A 15509-nucleotide genomic window follows, 5' to 3' on the forward strand; every position below is an offset into this window, starting at 1 on the left:
TTTGCCCGTTTTTATGAAATTGTTTTCTTATTATTGAATTGTAATTGCTTTTGATGTATTCTGAATAAATATTCTATGTCAGCTTTATGAATTTAATTTTGGTGTCATTAAGCAGTTTTAAATTTTAACAGAGTCTAATTCATTAATTTTTTCTTTTATGGTTTCAGTGTTTTCTCTGTCTTATTTGAAAAATTTTTGCATATCTCAAGCTTGCTAAGTCTTTCTTCTCAAACACTTATGGCATTAATGTTGACATGTAGACCTATGACTTTTTAAAAAAATATATTGTTAAGTGAGTTTTGGGGGCTCATTTTTCTCATGTGGTCATCCAGTTGTTCCAGTGTCATTTGTCAAACAGGACTGCTCTTCCCTCGATGAATTGATTGCCCTGGGGACTTCGTGGCAGGTGTATGTGTGGGTCTCTCTCCGGACCCTCTGTTCCTCTACTGATCTCTATGGCAACGTCTTCCCATCCCTGAATATGGTCCTTCCTGAGAGTTGATTTGTCTAATAATATAGCCATTCAGGCTTTTGTACAACTAGTGTTGGTATGGTATGTCTTCTTCTGTCCTTTCATTCTAACCGAAGTGTGTCCTTATACTTACAGTGAGTTTTTGTTTTTGAATTAAAGTTATTGGGGTGACATTGGTTAATATGATGATATAGATTTCAAGGATACCTTCTATGATACGCCATGTGTTTATTGCATTAGATATCGATGTCCTGTAATGGGATGTTGTGGTCATCCCGTGGAGATGGAATGGATAGACTGATGGTACCACACATGCACCAAGGCGGGAGGACGAGGTTGATTAGTTACATAATGAGGCTTTCTGGGGAGAGCATGGCAGGGCGCCTGGCCTCGGAGCTCTAGGAAGCTTTTATTGTGGTTAGGGTTTGGGTTTGGCTGAGGAGTGTTCTTGTGTCTGGTCAAGACTTTTTTGCTTGGTTTGTACTTCTCCACAGGTGCCAAGGGAGGGAGCCCAAGGGCTTCCTTACCAGCCAGCCCATTGTGGCTCTCTTGAACACCCACGGACCTCTTTGGGTCTGAATTCCCATGTCTCAGGCTCCTAGGGGTTATATACACTGCAGCTACCCACACTTGGCCTTCAGCACTTGTCTGGGGCCCTGTCTTCCTCCTATGTTCTGCTCCAGGCAAGTGAGTGTTGGAGTCCTGTCTCTTCTTGGAGACAGTTGTCTTTCCTTAGATTTCAGGCCGGGCGGTGGCCTTGCACCCACAGCTTTCTGATGGGCTTAAGAATTTGTGTGGTATCCAGATTTTTCTTTCTTTTTTCCCCCTGTAAGCGTGGAATTAACACTCCTTTCAGCTTTCTCCGTCACAGTAGAAGCTGGAAGGCTTTGTGATTCTCAGGTGACTCATGTTCTCTACGCTCCTGAGCTCCCCAGTGCTGGCCCAGAGTGCCCAAGCCCCAGGCCAATTATATCCAGAGAAACTGTGCCATTTTCTGTATTCCTGTGAGAAGTGTGTTTTTGCTGAGACCCTCTGAACTCTGTGGCTGCAGAGCTCTCTCTGGTCAACCCCTTTGCTTTTCTCCTTACTGGCTTCAGGGCCTTCTGTGCAGCCTCGGCTGTTGGGGAGGGACAAGCTTTCCTCTGCCCTCAAGGTTCTCACAGTGGGGCTCATCATCAAATAGACCTGAGACAGAGTGGTGAATAACCAAATTTAGTACATACACATGTGGGAACCCTGCGTACATGGGCTAGGGAGCCCACACAGAGGACAGGTTCAGGACAGGGAGGGACCATGGGACTCTAAGACATCCTGAGCTAGGGATTACATACAGTGAGTTGGGGCTTCAAAGGGTCAATACAGGGTGATAAGAAGCAGATGCTTAGTAAGTAGAAAATTGTCCTACAGACAGGTGAACAGAAGTTATCTCTGACGATATCCCATGATGGACAAGGCCCCCAGTTCAAATCCTCCCAGGCAGCTGAGGGAGGGCAGAAGTTTCTCCAGAGCCCCCAGTTACAGCTGCCTGTAGCTAGTAACAATCCATGCACCACAGAAGCTCATATTTGGATGACCAGCTCTGAACCCTACACAGCCTTTATATGAATTGTAAGACCATGAATTATACCTGCCTTCTAACTTTATTGAAAAGGGAATTTACAGAGATATTTTTCTTCTTCTCTTTCTCCTTCCTCTCTTCCTCCTCTCCTCCTCCTCCTTCTCATCTTCTTCTTGCTTATTAGTATTTGTGAAAGAGAAGAGGAAAGATACTGATACACAGAGCCATTCTCATGACCAAAGCTGTTCTCTCCCAGAGAGCTTGGTGAGACGCGTTCATGCTTCTAACTCTGTTGTATCTGCTTTCTGTCTGCACTGCTCACTGTGGTTATCTTTGCATCCTCAGCATCTAGACTGAAGTCTGAAAATGCAAATGTCCCAAAACCTGACTAGTTTAAGGTTTCTGCACATCTTGTAGACAGCGTTCTAACCATCAACTTATTGAGGGGACATGGGGACAGCATGTAATGACAGTTGTCGATGGGGAATATAAAAGTGGAAATGTTCTAATGCCCATAATCAGTTAGACATGAACTTCAGTGCCATCAGTATTGGGCTTGTTTCTGATGGCCGGGCAAGTGCATCTGGGAATGGGTACCGCCAGGCCTGTGTGGTCAGTGCTCTTGGACAACAACAGATCAGTGTCTGAGGGGCGACATGACAGGTGACATTAAGTATCAACCTGTATGGGGAATGAAGCAAAGTAAAGAGCGACAGGTGTACAGTTGGGAAGCTAGTGTGTCTGTCCCAGCTCCGCCCTAACCTAACCGTGATCTCAAGAATGGCAGTTAATTTCTTTGGAATTTTGTTTTTTATTGCTTAAATGAAGAAAATTGTATAAATGACCTCTAATATCACTTCTGACATTATATTGGTGACTACTCCTTGAAATAGTCCACTATCTAATTATAATGGAAAATAATTAATCCAAACATACAGAGGGAATTACGGTCAACTACTTTAGCAACAACATAAAAATTTCATTCCTGTCCATTTCTAAATGTTCCTTCTGTGTGCCAACTTTAGAGTTGGACAAACCAAATATAAATCTGGGCTTTGGAAATAGATATATGGCCTTGGTTAGTTTAATCTTCCTGAGCTTCCGTTTCTTTGTGTTAAACATTGGCTTTATAAGAGTTCTTTTTTTTTATTGAGCTGTTGTGAGGATAAATAGAATGCATATTTATTAAAGAAACTGGAGCAGCATATGATAAACGCTGGCTGCCATTTTCTTTGCCATTGCCATCATATTGCTGCCATGGTCATTACCACTGTCATCGTCACCAATAGCAACAGTAGCATCCTCTAACAAAAACCAAATCATGGCCATCCTGTCCTTAGCCACCATATTGGACTCGGAGCTGTTATTTCATCAGTCCTAAACTGTTAGTGGATTCCTGGTGCGAGAGGCATTGTCCTCACTGTTTGGTTTACATTTCCACACCAGTATTTAGAAGTGAGTGTGCACAGCGTGTCTGTCGGGCCCATCGAGGGTGCTCAAAAGCTCTGACTCACTAAACTCACTCTGACTAATCCCTGGGTTTTGAAAATATTTACTTTTGATCCTGTATTTGTTATGCCTTCTGCTTCTCCAAACAAATTGTATCTCAATGCCACACCCAACAGCTTTCACTGCAAGAGGCATGGGCAGAATAATTGCTTCTAAAATGAACATCCTTTCCATGCCTTCCTCTGGGGATCAGCAGAACATTCCAGGACCTCTGAGCTCTGGCCTAACTGCCTTATTTGTGCAGATGTATATTTGGAGGGTGTGGTTTGGGGATGGCAAAAATGACTTTCTCAGTGCCACCATTGGTGCAATCTGGGACATGCTTTGAAGAACGAGACCAGCGCTGTGACGGGCTTCGTCAGTCCTGGGATGTGGAGCCCAGACCTCCACAGCAGCTGCCTTGGCATTGCCTTCAAGGTCACTGATGCGCAGCCCCTGGAATAAGCACTACTGCAGGGCGGTGAACATGCAGACAACCTTCCATTTGTCATGTGCAATTCAGCTAAAGGTGAATTTTGTTGAATCACTATTGAACTTAGAGTGTACTAAAAAAAAAAAATGCAAGCTTTGCTTTTCTTAAAATTATTGTTAGGCATGAAATACCAGTGAAAACTTCCTTCTCAGAAAGGAAGCAAGTGCATTCTTCATCTCAGATGAAATGTGAATCATCTTAGGTGCTATTTTGGAGCGTGAGTGTTCCTGGTTTCCACCCATTAGGGCCATCATTAGCAGGACAGAGACAACAAACAGCCTCGGATGTTGAGACTCTGGAAGATGAGGGCCTGGCCCCGGGTTTCTACGCCCTGGGACAGCCCGACCTCTGGGAAGAGCACCCACAGCCACTTGGGAATGCAGAACCTTAGTGAGTCCTGGTCTCTGGGTCTGGTGCAAAATGTCTTCCTGAATTTCTGAGGTTTTTTTTTTTCTTGTATAAAATACACATTTTATCTCTTTGTTTTTTCCCATTTACTTTTTTATTTTTGATGTAATCTTTATTGTATTTTTCCCCATTACCATTTAGTCCTCTTATACCCTGTTTCCCTCAGAAACGGTTTATGGCAGAAGTGTCCAACTCATTTTCACTGGGGGCCACATCAGCCTTCAAAGGGCTGAATGTAATTTCAACTCCTTAATAGTTAAGGAGTAGTTATATTTATACAGTCCTAAAATTATTTCGGCCCTTTGAAGGCAACCTCGAGGCTGATGTGGCCCCCAGTGAAAATGAGTTAGACACCCCTGGTTTATGGGATCCTTATGTTTTGTGGAGTTCTAGTTTTCTGACTGCTCACTAGCTATTTCCTGACCGACGTTAGGTGCTTACATGCGTATGTTACATTCATATTGCTACTACAGTTCCAGACCTTGAACTCTGTCTTGGTCATCAACATTAGGGCATTTTTTTCTGAATTCTGGCCTGCTTGTGTGCTGAATTTGGTTTCCCTAGTTTGGCCTTCAGGAGTCTTCCTCCCTTCCTCCCTTCCTTCCTTCCTCCCTTCCTCTCCACATCTACAACCTACTGCCTAAACCAGCATGGTACATATTAGGTGCAGAATAATTGTTTATTAAATGGCCTATACTACACTACCCAGAGTGAGGCAGATGATAAATATGCTCTTGGATTTTTATGTCTGTTATAGTAGAAATAGAAATGAGTCCCTGTAGAAGGAATGAGAGGCTCCTGGGTGACTTAAATGGAGTGACTGGACATTCGGTCCTTTGTCACAGAGTGGCTGACCCTGCATGTGCTGTGGGTACAAGGCACGCATGGCTCTGATGGAGCCCCCTTCTGATGGAGTGATGAGATTATACATGGAGGGTCTTCCCGAAGAGGGTGGTATCTTTTCACGTATGTCCTTTCATTGGTACCAGTGGTCCCCAACCTTTGTTGCACCACAGGCGGGCCAGTTTCGTGGAAGATGGGAGATGGCCAGGGGAGCTGGAGCTCAGGTGAGCTTCCCTAGCTTCACTGTGAAATGGCCGGGGTGGGGTGGGTGGAGGGGGGCGACCATCAACGTGGAGACAGTAGGTGGAGCTCAGGCGAGCTTTGCTCACTGGCAGGTTCCTAGCAGGCCAGGGACCCATAGTGGTCTGTGGCCAGGGGTTGGGGACCCTGATTCATACAAGGAGACAGTTTGTGGGGCTTAACTTTCATCTTTGATGAAGAAAAATCAACAAATAATATAAACAAGTCATCATTTTATTGGTAATGCATTTCATAAAATAAAAGAAGATTAATCAGGCAAGGGTCCCAGGTATCCCCTGCATTCAAACAAACATAGGTGTAAGGTTAATACATTTGAATAGCAGATATAATTTTTGCGATAGCAGACATGCTATTTTAAATTTAGAAGCTAGTGCCTTGAAATATCCTTCTGGTCCCAAAGGTGGAATTATCACAGGGGAAAAATACATTTAGATGCCATTTGTGGCGGGGGTGGGGGTGGAGAGAGAGAGAGGGAGAGAGAGATTATGTTTCAAGCATCCCATTCTCAGTGATGCGGGGGAGGTGGGAGAGGAAACCCGCAGAGCCCCGGTTCCCTGCACCTGGGGGCTGCCTGCGAGGTCGCAGCAGTGCAGACGGGTCTACGGGGACGCAACTCTGCCAAAGAAGAGGATGCTATTGGTTTTGTTGTGCTTGATGAAGAACAGGAAAGGATGGTCGCAGTGGAACGTTTCATAAACTGGCGATGAATATTTTATCATTGCTATGCCGGTAGCAGCTGCGGCCTCTGTGCCCTCCTCCGTCACCTCCACAAAGGACTTGTGCCGGATTTTGGACAGCGAGAGCCCCCGGCCTCCTGTCATGCCGGAGAAGTCGGCGTCCAGCGGACTGAAGGCGTCCACCACGCCCAGGGCGCCCACCACGTCCTCCAGGTTGTAGCTCTCTTCCACCTTAAAGCGAGGGAGGTGCAAATCCACATGTGTCGTCCTCTTATTCTGTGAGCTCGTCCATTCTACTAATTTCTCAGCGGTGAGTTTATCTTCCAGCTGTAACGATGAAAAATGTAACAGATGACTGACTGGGTTCTCAGTGGACACAACACCATTCAACACTGGATTGAAATGTTACAGCAAATGTAAACACAGGCGACTCCATTACATATGTAATAGACAGCAATACATTGCTATATATTATGCCTAATAGGCTGAATCCTCTGTATTTTATATATTTGTATATATGTACATGTATATATCTACATATGTGTGTGTATATATATATATATTTATATATGTAAATGCAACAGGACCATTAAATAAAATTATTTTGCAAAAGATGAACTATACATCTCCATTTCTTAACTGCCTGTCACTGCCTGTTTCATTTTAAATAGTCTTTTCTCGTTAATGTACTTTTGTATGTTTTTTACAATTCATAACATATAACTTATTTTTATTCGTTTTTGTGTTGTTTGACTTATTTGTGAACATTTTCCATATAGCTATATGTTTCTCTAATCAAGTTTAAATTGTTACATAATACTACCATCAAATTGATAGTCAACATATCTTTTTAGGGAATGAATATTTTTTAAGCAATCACTATGTGCCAGTCCTGAGCTAAACTATTGGCAATGCGAAGACATGCCATTGTTTCTTGTTTTGATTTTTTCATTATTTTGAGCTACTTTAATCCCAAAGCTTTTGCCTTGTTTGGATTCGTCAGCGCGGGATGGATCCCAGGACAGGGTTCCTGATGTCACTAGCGAGGAAGATTGTGAGTGGGGGCCCCACGATTGTTACAGCTGTTCACATGTCCCCCCACAGGGCGGTCCCTGCGGGCTTCCCCTGGCCAGTGTCACCACATGATATGTTATATTTTGAGTGTGGCGCATTGGCTGCAATGTCAGCAGCATCATTGGCTATTGTAGTAATTGCAGGTGGCCGTTTTTGGAATGTCCTCCATACACCAGATGTTGCTACTAATATTTTTACACATTCTCTTAAATCATCCTAAAAATGCTAAGAGAAAAATACCCTTTTTTTTCCCCCTCACAAGAACGAGACTCCAAATGACATTGAGCTCCTCCTAGGGGTAGACCACTCCTAAACTGAGAAGCGAACATCAAGATAAACCTCCTTGTCTCTGGCCCACGAACCCACTGTGGTTCAGGATGCAAAATGGTACCCGCTGGTGCTTTGCTTTGCTTGCTTTTGTTTATGGGCACTTGCATATATTCTCTACGCGTTCCCTGCATCAAAGTCTTAGTTTCTGGGTCTTCACATGGACAAACTGGAACACAACAGTGCTTCTCATGGTTATGAAATAGTCTGTCTGTGTGCCAAAGAATGCATATATGTATTTTTCTGAACTAACACTCATGGTTTCATCGGAACATGAACAGGATCTGTGATGCGAAACTTTCTATTACCTTCCTCCACATCACGGAGTGATACTTTAGATATTTATTCATTTGTTTTTTACTTTGGGACATGACAGAATGCCAGGTCCTCCTTGGGCTGTATGCTGAAAAGAAACAGTGTAACAGTTCTTGAGCCCCGCTGGACACCACCCACGAGCTGTGGGCACGGCCTCCACGAACAGCCCACACGAGTGCCGTCCTACTAGGATGGTGGGCGATAGAAGGAAGAATGGAAGGCACCAGATCTTACCTGCTGAAGACCATCTCTTTCATTGGGCAGCAGCAACACCATGCTCAGGTCTTTGTCTTTGTATGGTATCTCCAAGATCTTAGCTGGCAGGTCCTCCAGCTTGGAGAATTTAAAGTGACCGCCTCGCTTCATCATCTGCACAGGCTTGCTTGTGTCCTGCCGTGAGTGAATGTGGCGAATAAATGCCAAGGGAGACGTCAGTTAAAGAAGAAGAAATCATAGTATTGAGATACCAAAATCATCCTTTTCTAAGAGATAACCTGGCACACTTGTGAATTGGAGAGGTGAGTTTTTTTAAGTGTTCCTCGCTAAATAAAGTAAAAACAAAAGCCAGCTGTGACAAATTCTATTTTCTACCTGCAGCTGTACATTAATCAAATATGTGTTGAAATGGAACATGCCATGGAGAGCTATGTTTTGTTCTAGAAATAAATAACAGGCAATACCTTGTTCAGCCAAAATTCACCCTGCTCAGTTAATTTTGGATCAAATTTTTCATTCCACTGCCCTTTGAAATAGATGGCATTCACCAGAACTAAAACAGTGGCGCTGTTAATAGAATCTTCAGGAAAGAGGTTCTTGATTTTTTCTACAAAAGAAAGAAAAACAAAGGTCTGTCATGAAAAGTACACGTGATTTATCTGGAAGAGGTTTTGAAAGTTAAAGTGGTCATTAGTTATATACACAAGTCGCCACGTCCAGGATTCCGTGGCCAAAGACCACAAGGTACCCCTCTCCTCATGGCCCCAGCCTGATGGGGTCTTCCCCATGGAGGAGACAACGCCCCTTCTGATGATTCGGAAGGTGCTCAGGGTCTCTGCAGGCACCTTCGGTCTTCTCACACTGAATACCGGTGAGTTGGTTTGAGCTGCACAGACGTTGCCTGCCTTCCTTCCCTTTTCCTTTTCTTCCTCTGTCCTTTCCTCCACCTTCCCATTCTGTTCTTCTCCTTTTCTTTCTGCCTTCCTTTCTATTTTTTCAAATTTCAGCTCACCACTCAGAGGAAGTAGGGCTTGAATGTTCTTTAGGACGAAGGGCATGAGCTTGGTAATCTCAAACACATGCTCTGGACATCAGCCACCATCCCCTGCTGGTCCCCTTCCTTTGCCATGTTGTATTGCTGCAGGTTTAGCCTTGACTGCAGGTGGCATGGAGGACAGGGTTCATAGGATGGAGCCCTTGTCAAGCTCTCTGCTGGGGTCGGGGAAGAAACAGTGGGGGAGGCCAAGTGGGCTAGGCAGGCGGCAAAAGGAAACTTATGGGAGAGCCTTTTGTTTTCCAGTTAACAAAGGACGAGGGCTCCCTTTCTAATATTTTCCCTTAAGGATCATAATCCAGAAGTTAAGCTTCTGGCTTTGAAGTAATAGATATGAACCCAAGATGGGACCCGAGCAGAGACCTGGAGACCACGAAGATCTCCAGCTGTCAGTCTCCAGCTGTATTTCCACGTAGCTGGTCCTATGGGCTCTCTTGGGTCGCCTCGTTTCTCTCCACATGAACTTGGACCATCCCACCATCTGCAGTGCCCTCCTGCAGCCTCTCTGTGAACTCACTGGACCCCCCCATCTTGGTACCCCACGTAGTGCCAGGTACACGGTTCATGTACCCTGAGTGGAGATGCAGAGTGGCTTTTCATGGGTGACCCTCTCATACTGTACCTTTTGTTTGGCTTTCCGTCCAGGAATTAATCTTCTTTCGGCTTTCATCTGCAGCATTTACAAAATCAACAGTTTCCATACCGGCTAAGTAAAATGTGTTAACATGGTCCATGTATTCCTTTGATGTGGGAAGGAAGAAAGGGGGGATTAACTTATCAGGAACTGTGCATCCCCAAATTGAATTATGTGTAATCATGACCAAACACAGTACATAAATTCACCCCTGAACCCACACTCTACTGGCAAGTTGTCAGGCTCGGGGACACTCTGGGGGACAGGGCCGTCTGTGGTGAGGGTCCACACATACCCTGAGTAAATGATGCCCGGGGGATCAGCCAAGCTCAAGGGACTCAGTGTCCCCAGTTTTGGGGACAGGGACCCAAGACACAGATGAGAGTTGCGGCGGACCCGTGAAACTTACCTGAAGAAACGAGAACTTCTTTGCTGCGAAGAGCCTGTTGGCCAGGTGTAGCTCATAGGCATTAGTGGGTTTATTTAGTTCAGTCAGAAGCTTTTGAAATTGCTGGTGCACATTCCCCGACTTTATAACCTTCAAACATCAAAAAGTGAGCATGCTGAATTCTCTGTCAATCCAAGTACTAAACCCATGTACTTAACTCTGTTAGAGCCATAGCTAACGTTTGACAGCCCCAGGGGTGACTAGGTTGTTATCCTCTGATATTCAGTGTATGGTACCTCAAATATCCTTCCTAATCCTTCCATTTAATCATTTGGAATTTTTTTCTTCTGCCTCTTTTCTCCCTCGAACTACAGAGGCAGGACCATTTCACCATGGGGCTGTGTTTTGATGGGTTCAGTGGTTCAGCTCAGCTTTCCAGCTAAACCCGAGCTCCTTAAGGACTAGACTGTATGCCATTTCTAATAGCCCTCAGTGGTATGGGAATGCTAACCTTGTGCTGATATGCTCTAACATAAAGCCCTATTACACTGCTTGGCAGTATTAGCTCCTAAGACCCATTGACTGTGGTCTATGCTCTCGGCTCATAATGGTCATAGCCCAAGACTGGAATGGTGTGTGCCTGGTACATGACTAAGGGCTTTAACTGTCTCTGAGTCTTTAGTCTAATTCAGCTGAAAACAAGAAGCACAGAGAGTTAAATAACTTCTCTAAGGAGACGTAATGTCACAGAGCCAATTTTTGAAACTAGGCTTATCTGAATCCAGAACCTTCTATTTGCTAGTTTAGAGCTTTAAACTAATAGGGCTATGAGCCATATATCTCATGCAATCATTTCCCAAAAATACTCGGATGTACCTTTATTTTCTTAATCCCGTTTATGAGTTAATTAAAATTGTTATTTTTAGCGATGTTATTGTGATTACTAGAATTGTTATTCTATAATAGTAATAACACATTTCTACCAAGGTTTCTTATCCTTCAGGTGTTGTTGCAATGTTTTGAATATATTTTCATGAATAGAGGCAGATCTTTTATTGCTGCTCAATTCATGGCTCAGAGTAGTTGCACTTTGCCAACAGCCACCAGGTGTGAGGAGCAGAGCAGAAATGCAAGGCTGGCATTTCATACTTTGGTTGCAGAACCTATGCTCTTAATCACCCCTCAGGAAATCAAAAATATGAAATAAATAAATATGTAATATGAAATAAAAAGCAATGCTGCTTGTCCAGTCTGTTTTCCCAAGGTTTCCCCTAAAAATGGATTTTTGACAGTTGATGTGAAATTCCCAGTTTAAACAATGATGCTCTTGGATAGTTCATGCTCCTTCTAGACCCAAGTGCTGAGTGACTCACATGAGCCGTTGTGGCTCCTCCTTTTGCGTCCTCTGTGACTTCATTAAAGTGAAGAACCTGGAACAGACAGCAAGTGGGACAATAAAACTTTACTCAAGCGATCTGTCTACATCAGAGGAAATGAAGAGAAGAAAACAAAAACTAAACTCTGAACTAAAAAATAAAACAACCCCCAAAACAAACCAAGAAAAAAGAATAAAGAAAATGTTAGTGTAAGAGTTTGCTCCTTGAGAAAATGCAACCAAGCTGGGTTATAAACAACCACTTCAAAGAATCCAATTCACATTCATTCATTGCTGAAGACACATGTGATGATGTTTCCCATGGATTTGAGTCAATGCATCCATTCTACCCATAATTATCCATTTAAGCCTCACCTCCGATTGTTGGGCAATGGTAGGGGTCTCATCCCAGCTCCCAGAGGAAGTCTGGGCATAAGGAAGCAGTTGGACCAGTCATGGGAATACTTGCTGCTCCTGTGCTACTCATGGGGACAGCCAGACCTGTGGCCATCTCTGTGCACAAGCCAACAGCGTGGAGAAAGCTGACACATACCTTCTGAATTTCTGATGCAGTGTTTTCTTGGGCCCCTAAGTAAGTCATGGCTATGGCTGCTGAGACACTGAGTGGAGAATAGAAGATATTTTCCTTCTCTGATTTTCTCAGCTGTTGGAACAGGTCATATGCAAAGCGGGTATTTGCTTCACTGAGGGATGTCATGGTGGTGTTGGTGTGAACCGGCGCTCCTGGGAAAAGCAGCAGATTTATTATAGAGTGACTTCACCAAACAGAGGGTTTCCATGTGTGATGAATTTTTTCTTAAAGAAATGACTTATATTTGGGTTTTAGGATTCTGGCAACTCAAGTTGCTCTTTTTACTTCTCACACCTTGTATAAAGTACATGTATTAATTTCATAATTAGAAGACTAGCACAATGATTACTTTGAGCGTTTTGTGAGAAAGTAAGAGAACATCTTTATCTTTCCTTTGTAATTGGCTACACTGTGTCTGTGTAGAAAAGGCTTCATAATGGGGGCCAAGGTCATGGTCCATATGGACAAAGTCATGGTCCATGTGGACAACATCCAGGCAGCTCTCCCGAGGCACCTCTCTGCCTTTTCTTTCGAGGCTATGTGGTTGCCACTCTCCACAAATGCTCCGAAGAGCATGTTTGTTTTACTGGGAAATACATTTGTTAAAGGGCAAATCAAGATGAAGAAGGTGTTGGCATTTTTCCCTGGCAGAAGTAAAATCCCCTCATCCAGAATGAAATATTTCAGTGCATGCATAATAAGAAAACACATGATTGCTATTATTTCCCCAAACAACTTGTGTTGTTAAGCTGGAGCACTTACCTGTGTTCCTGGAGAAAGGAGGTGGGCAGGGAGTCTGTTTGTGGTGAAGGATGAGATCCTGAATATATATATACCTCTCCTGCCCCGCCTTTGAATAGTTGCTATTGCAAATAACCCAACACTGGTTTCTCAACCAGAGCAGCTCTTAGGCACGAGTATGAAATCTTTCTGAGTAAAGACACGATCACTGTTCTATCCTACTTCCTTTTTGTGGGCCTGCAGTCATGGACACTTCTGGATTAGGACATGCACACATGTCAGCCTTGATCATAGGACACGCATACATATCAGCCTTGCTGATACCAATGAGAATAAAGTTCAAGTCCCAGCTTCTTTACCTTCCCCCAGCTACACCCACTCAGAACTAACCCTTATAAAACCCCTTTCTCCTGTTGGTGGTGAATTCTTTCAGGCCCATTTCAAACACCAAACAACCAAAAACTTACATTTGCAAGTTGAAGTTGTGAAAGGGCTTGGGCAACCCAGCTCTTCCCTTGGCAGTTGTTCTGCATAACGGAGGAACAGCTCGAATTCTGACAAGGTGTTGAGCAATATGTGGAGGGCAGCAATGCTCTTCCTTCCCCTGAAGGCTTTAGCTTCCTGTGCCCCCCCAAATTTCATTCCAAGTTTCTCCTCTTTTCCCAGGTTAGTGGGAAACTCAGTGACCTTGCAGGGTTAGCGCACTCCCAATGACAACAACCACTGATACCAATGGACCATTTTATGTGCTATTTCTGATACAGTCATGAAAGAAAAACAAGTTGCTTCAGCCTCCAGAATCATGACACTTCTCTGTCACCCTGCCCTTTAGCACACCAGCTCCAGATCCATGGGCTGGAGAATGGAGTCCCCTGCCTATCTAAGAAACGGAGAAAAACCTATTCATTGGATGACATGGTTAATTTTGTTGTCGCCGGAGCCTTATTGTCTTTGTGGGTATGGTGTTCTCAGAAGCAGGATCATATTAAAAATTGTTGATGTGTATGAGCTGTGTTATGTATTTTCCCCCTTAGGCCTTTGATAACCCATGGAGGCAGGTCTCTTTGTAATACCCATTTCACAGATGATAGCACTGAGGCACAGAGCAGTTGAACAGAAGCGCAGGTTTTTATGGGTGGTGACCTGCCCAGGTGAGATACCTAGGCAGGTAATCTGGCTCAGGAATGGCATGTGTATCCACTACCCACACTATGTTGAACAGACCTGGGGCTTCAAACGAGGTATTGCCTTGTGTTTCCGTAAAGAAAACTCTTTTCTTTGGCACTCACAATAGAGAAAATGTCTTCACACAGAATCTGAAAAGGCCAGGCACGTGTCAAATACTAAGCCCCCACTTCTCCTTTGGGCCCCATAGTTACCAGGAGACAAGGCCTAGTTTTCAGTCGCCCTTTTAGGGTTCCAGCTGGAGGCAACCATGAGCAATGTGTGCTGAATGGAATGGAGTGACCCCTCTGGGCTCAGAGAGAGGATCAAATTGTGCCTAACCCTCCCATTCCCCACACAGCTCTGTCCAGCTGGGGTTCAGTAGAAATGAATGACTTTGAGAGGGAAGGGAATGAAAAAGGAAATTGTTTTTTCCCAAAGCACACTGTGCCCGAGGCCTGGCTGTGGCCAGAGGCTGCTGTTCTGGGCCTCTGGCTCACATCCCATGGGGGTAGTGATGTCTGTTCTGTGGACTGACTTTTCAAGACATTGCTCACATAGCATAAGGCTTGCCTTTAAAAAATGTACGACTCACTGTTTTTTGCAAGCTTGTGCAAGCATCACCACAATCTAATTCCAGCACAGTTTTATCACTCTTCCCAGAAACCCCACACACAGTTCTTCTCCCAAATCTATGAATTCATTCATTAATTTATTCTGTTCATATAGCATAAGGCTTGCCTTTAAAAAATGTACGACTCACTGTTTTTTGCAAGGTTGTGCAAGCATCACCATGATCTAATTCCAGGACAGTTTTGTCACTCTTCCCAGAAACCCCACACACAGTTCTCCCAAATCTATGAATTCATTTATACGAATTGGATAGTATGTGGCTTTTTGGATCAGGCTGCTTTCATTTAGTATATTTTCAAGGTCCACCAGGTTTTAGCATGTATTAGTGATCCCTTTCTTTTTATGACCAAATAAATTTCCTTTGTAGGACATAACACAATTTTTTAACCATTTATGAATCAATGGACATTTTTGTTGTGTCCACATTTTGGACATTGTGAATTATGCTCATATGAGCTCTTGCGTACAAATTTCTTTGTTTACGTTCTTTAAAAAAATTGAGATATAGCTGATATATAACGTTGCATTAGTTTTAGGTAACCACACACAAAGGTTTGCTGTATGTATACACTGCAAAATGGTTGTTGTCACCGGAGGGGCAAGGTCAGCTGCGGTGTGTGGGTTCCCGACTTAGTGTAGGGAAGATTTCACAACACGAGTCCAGGTGATTTTGAGAGTACGTTTTTTAAAGCTAAGGGCAGTGAGGGAAGGAAGGGCTTAGCATAGAAGAAACAGCAGGCAAGAGCCTAGGCAGGGCTGCTTTGCTCTCTAGAAATGTTATACGAAAGAGGTGAGC

At 43.9% G+C, this 15509-nt stretch overlaps 1 protein-coding gene across 1 annotated transcript; it reads right to left on the minus strand.

Moving 5' to 3' along the window:
* Positions 1-5735: 5735 nt before the first annotated feature.
* SERPINB3 (serpin family B member 3) lies at positions 5736-13002 on the minus strand. Its single transcript, XM_037156425.2, has 8 exons — positions 12938-13002; positions 12137-12327; positions 11582-11638; positions 10230-10358; positions 9809-9926; positions 8597-8739; positions 8151-8306; positions 5736-6527 (listed from the first exon to the last, which is right to left on the minus strand). The coding sequence occupies exons 2-8, from the start codon at positions 12299-12301 to the stop codon at positions 6123-6125; spliced, it is 1173 nt and encodes a 390-aa protein (XP_037012320.2). The 5' UTR covers positions 12302-12327; positions 12938-13002; the 3' UTR covers positions 5736-6122.
* Positions 13003-15509: the final 2507 nt, after the last annotated feature.

Source organism: Artibeus jamaicensis, unplaced genomic scaffold (assembly GCF_021234435.1).
Source record: "Artibeus jamaicensis isolate MK-2021 breed Jamaican fruit bat unplaced genomic scaffold, CSHL_Jam_final contig_354, whole genome shotgun sequence".
Lineage (NCBI taxonomy): Eukaryota > Metazoa > Chordata > Mammalia > Chiroptera > Phyllostomidae > Artibeus > Artibeus jamaicensis.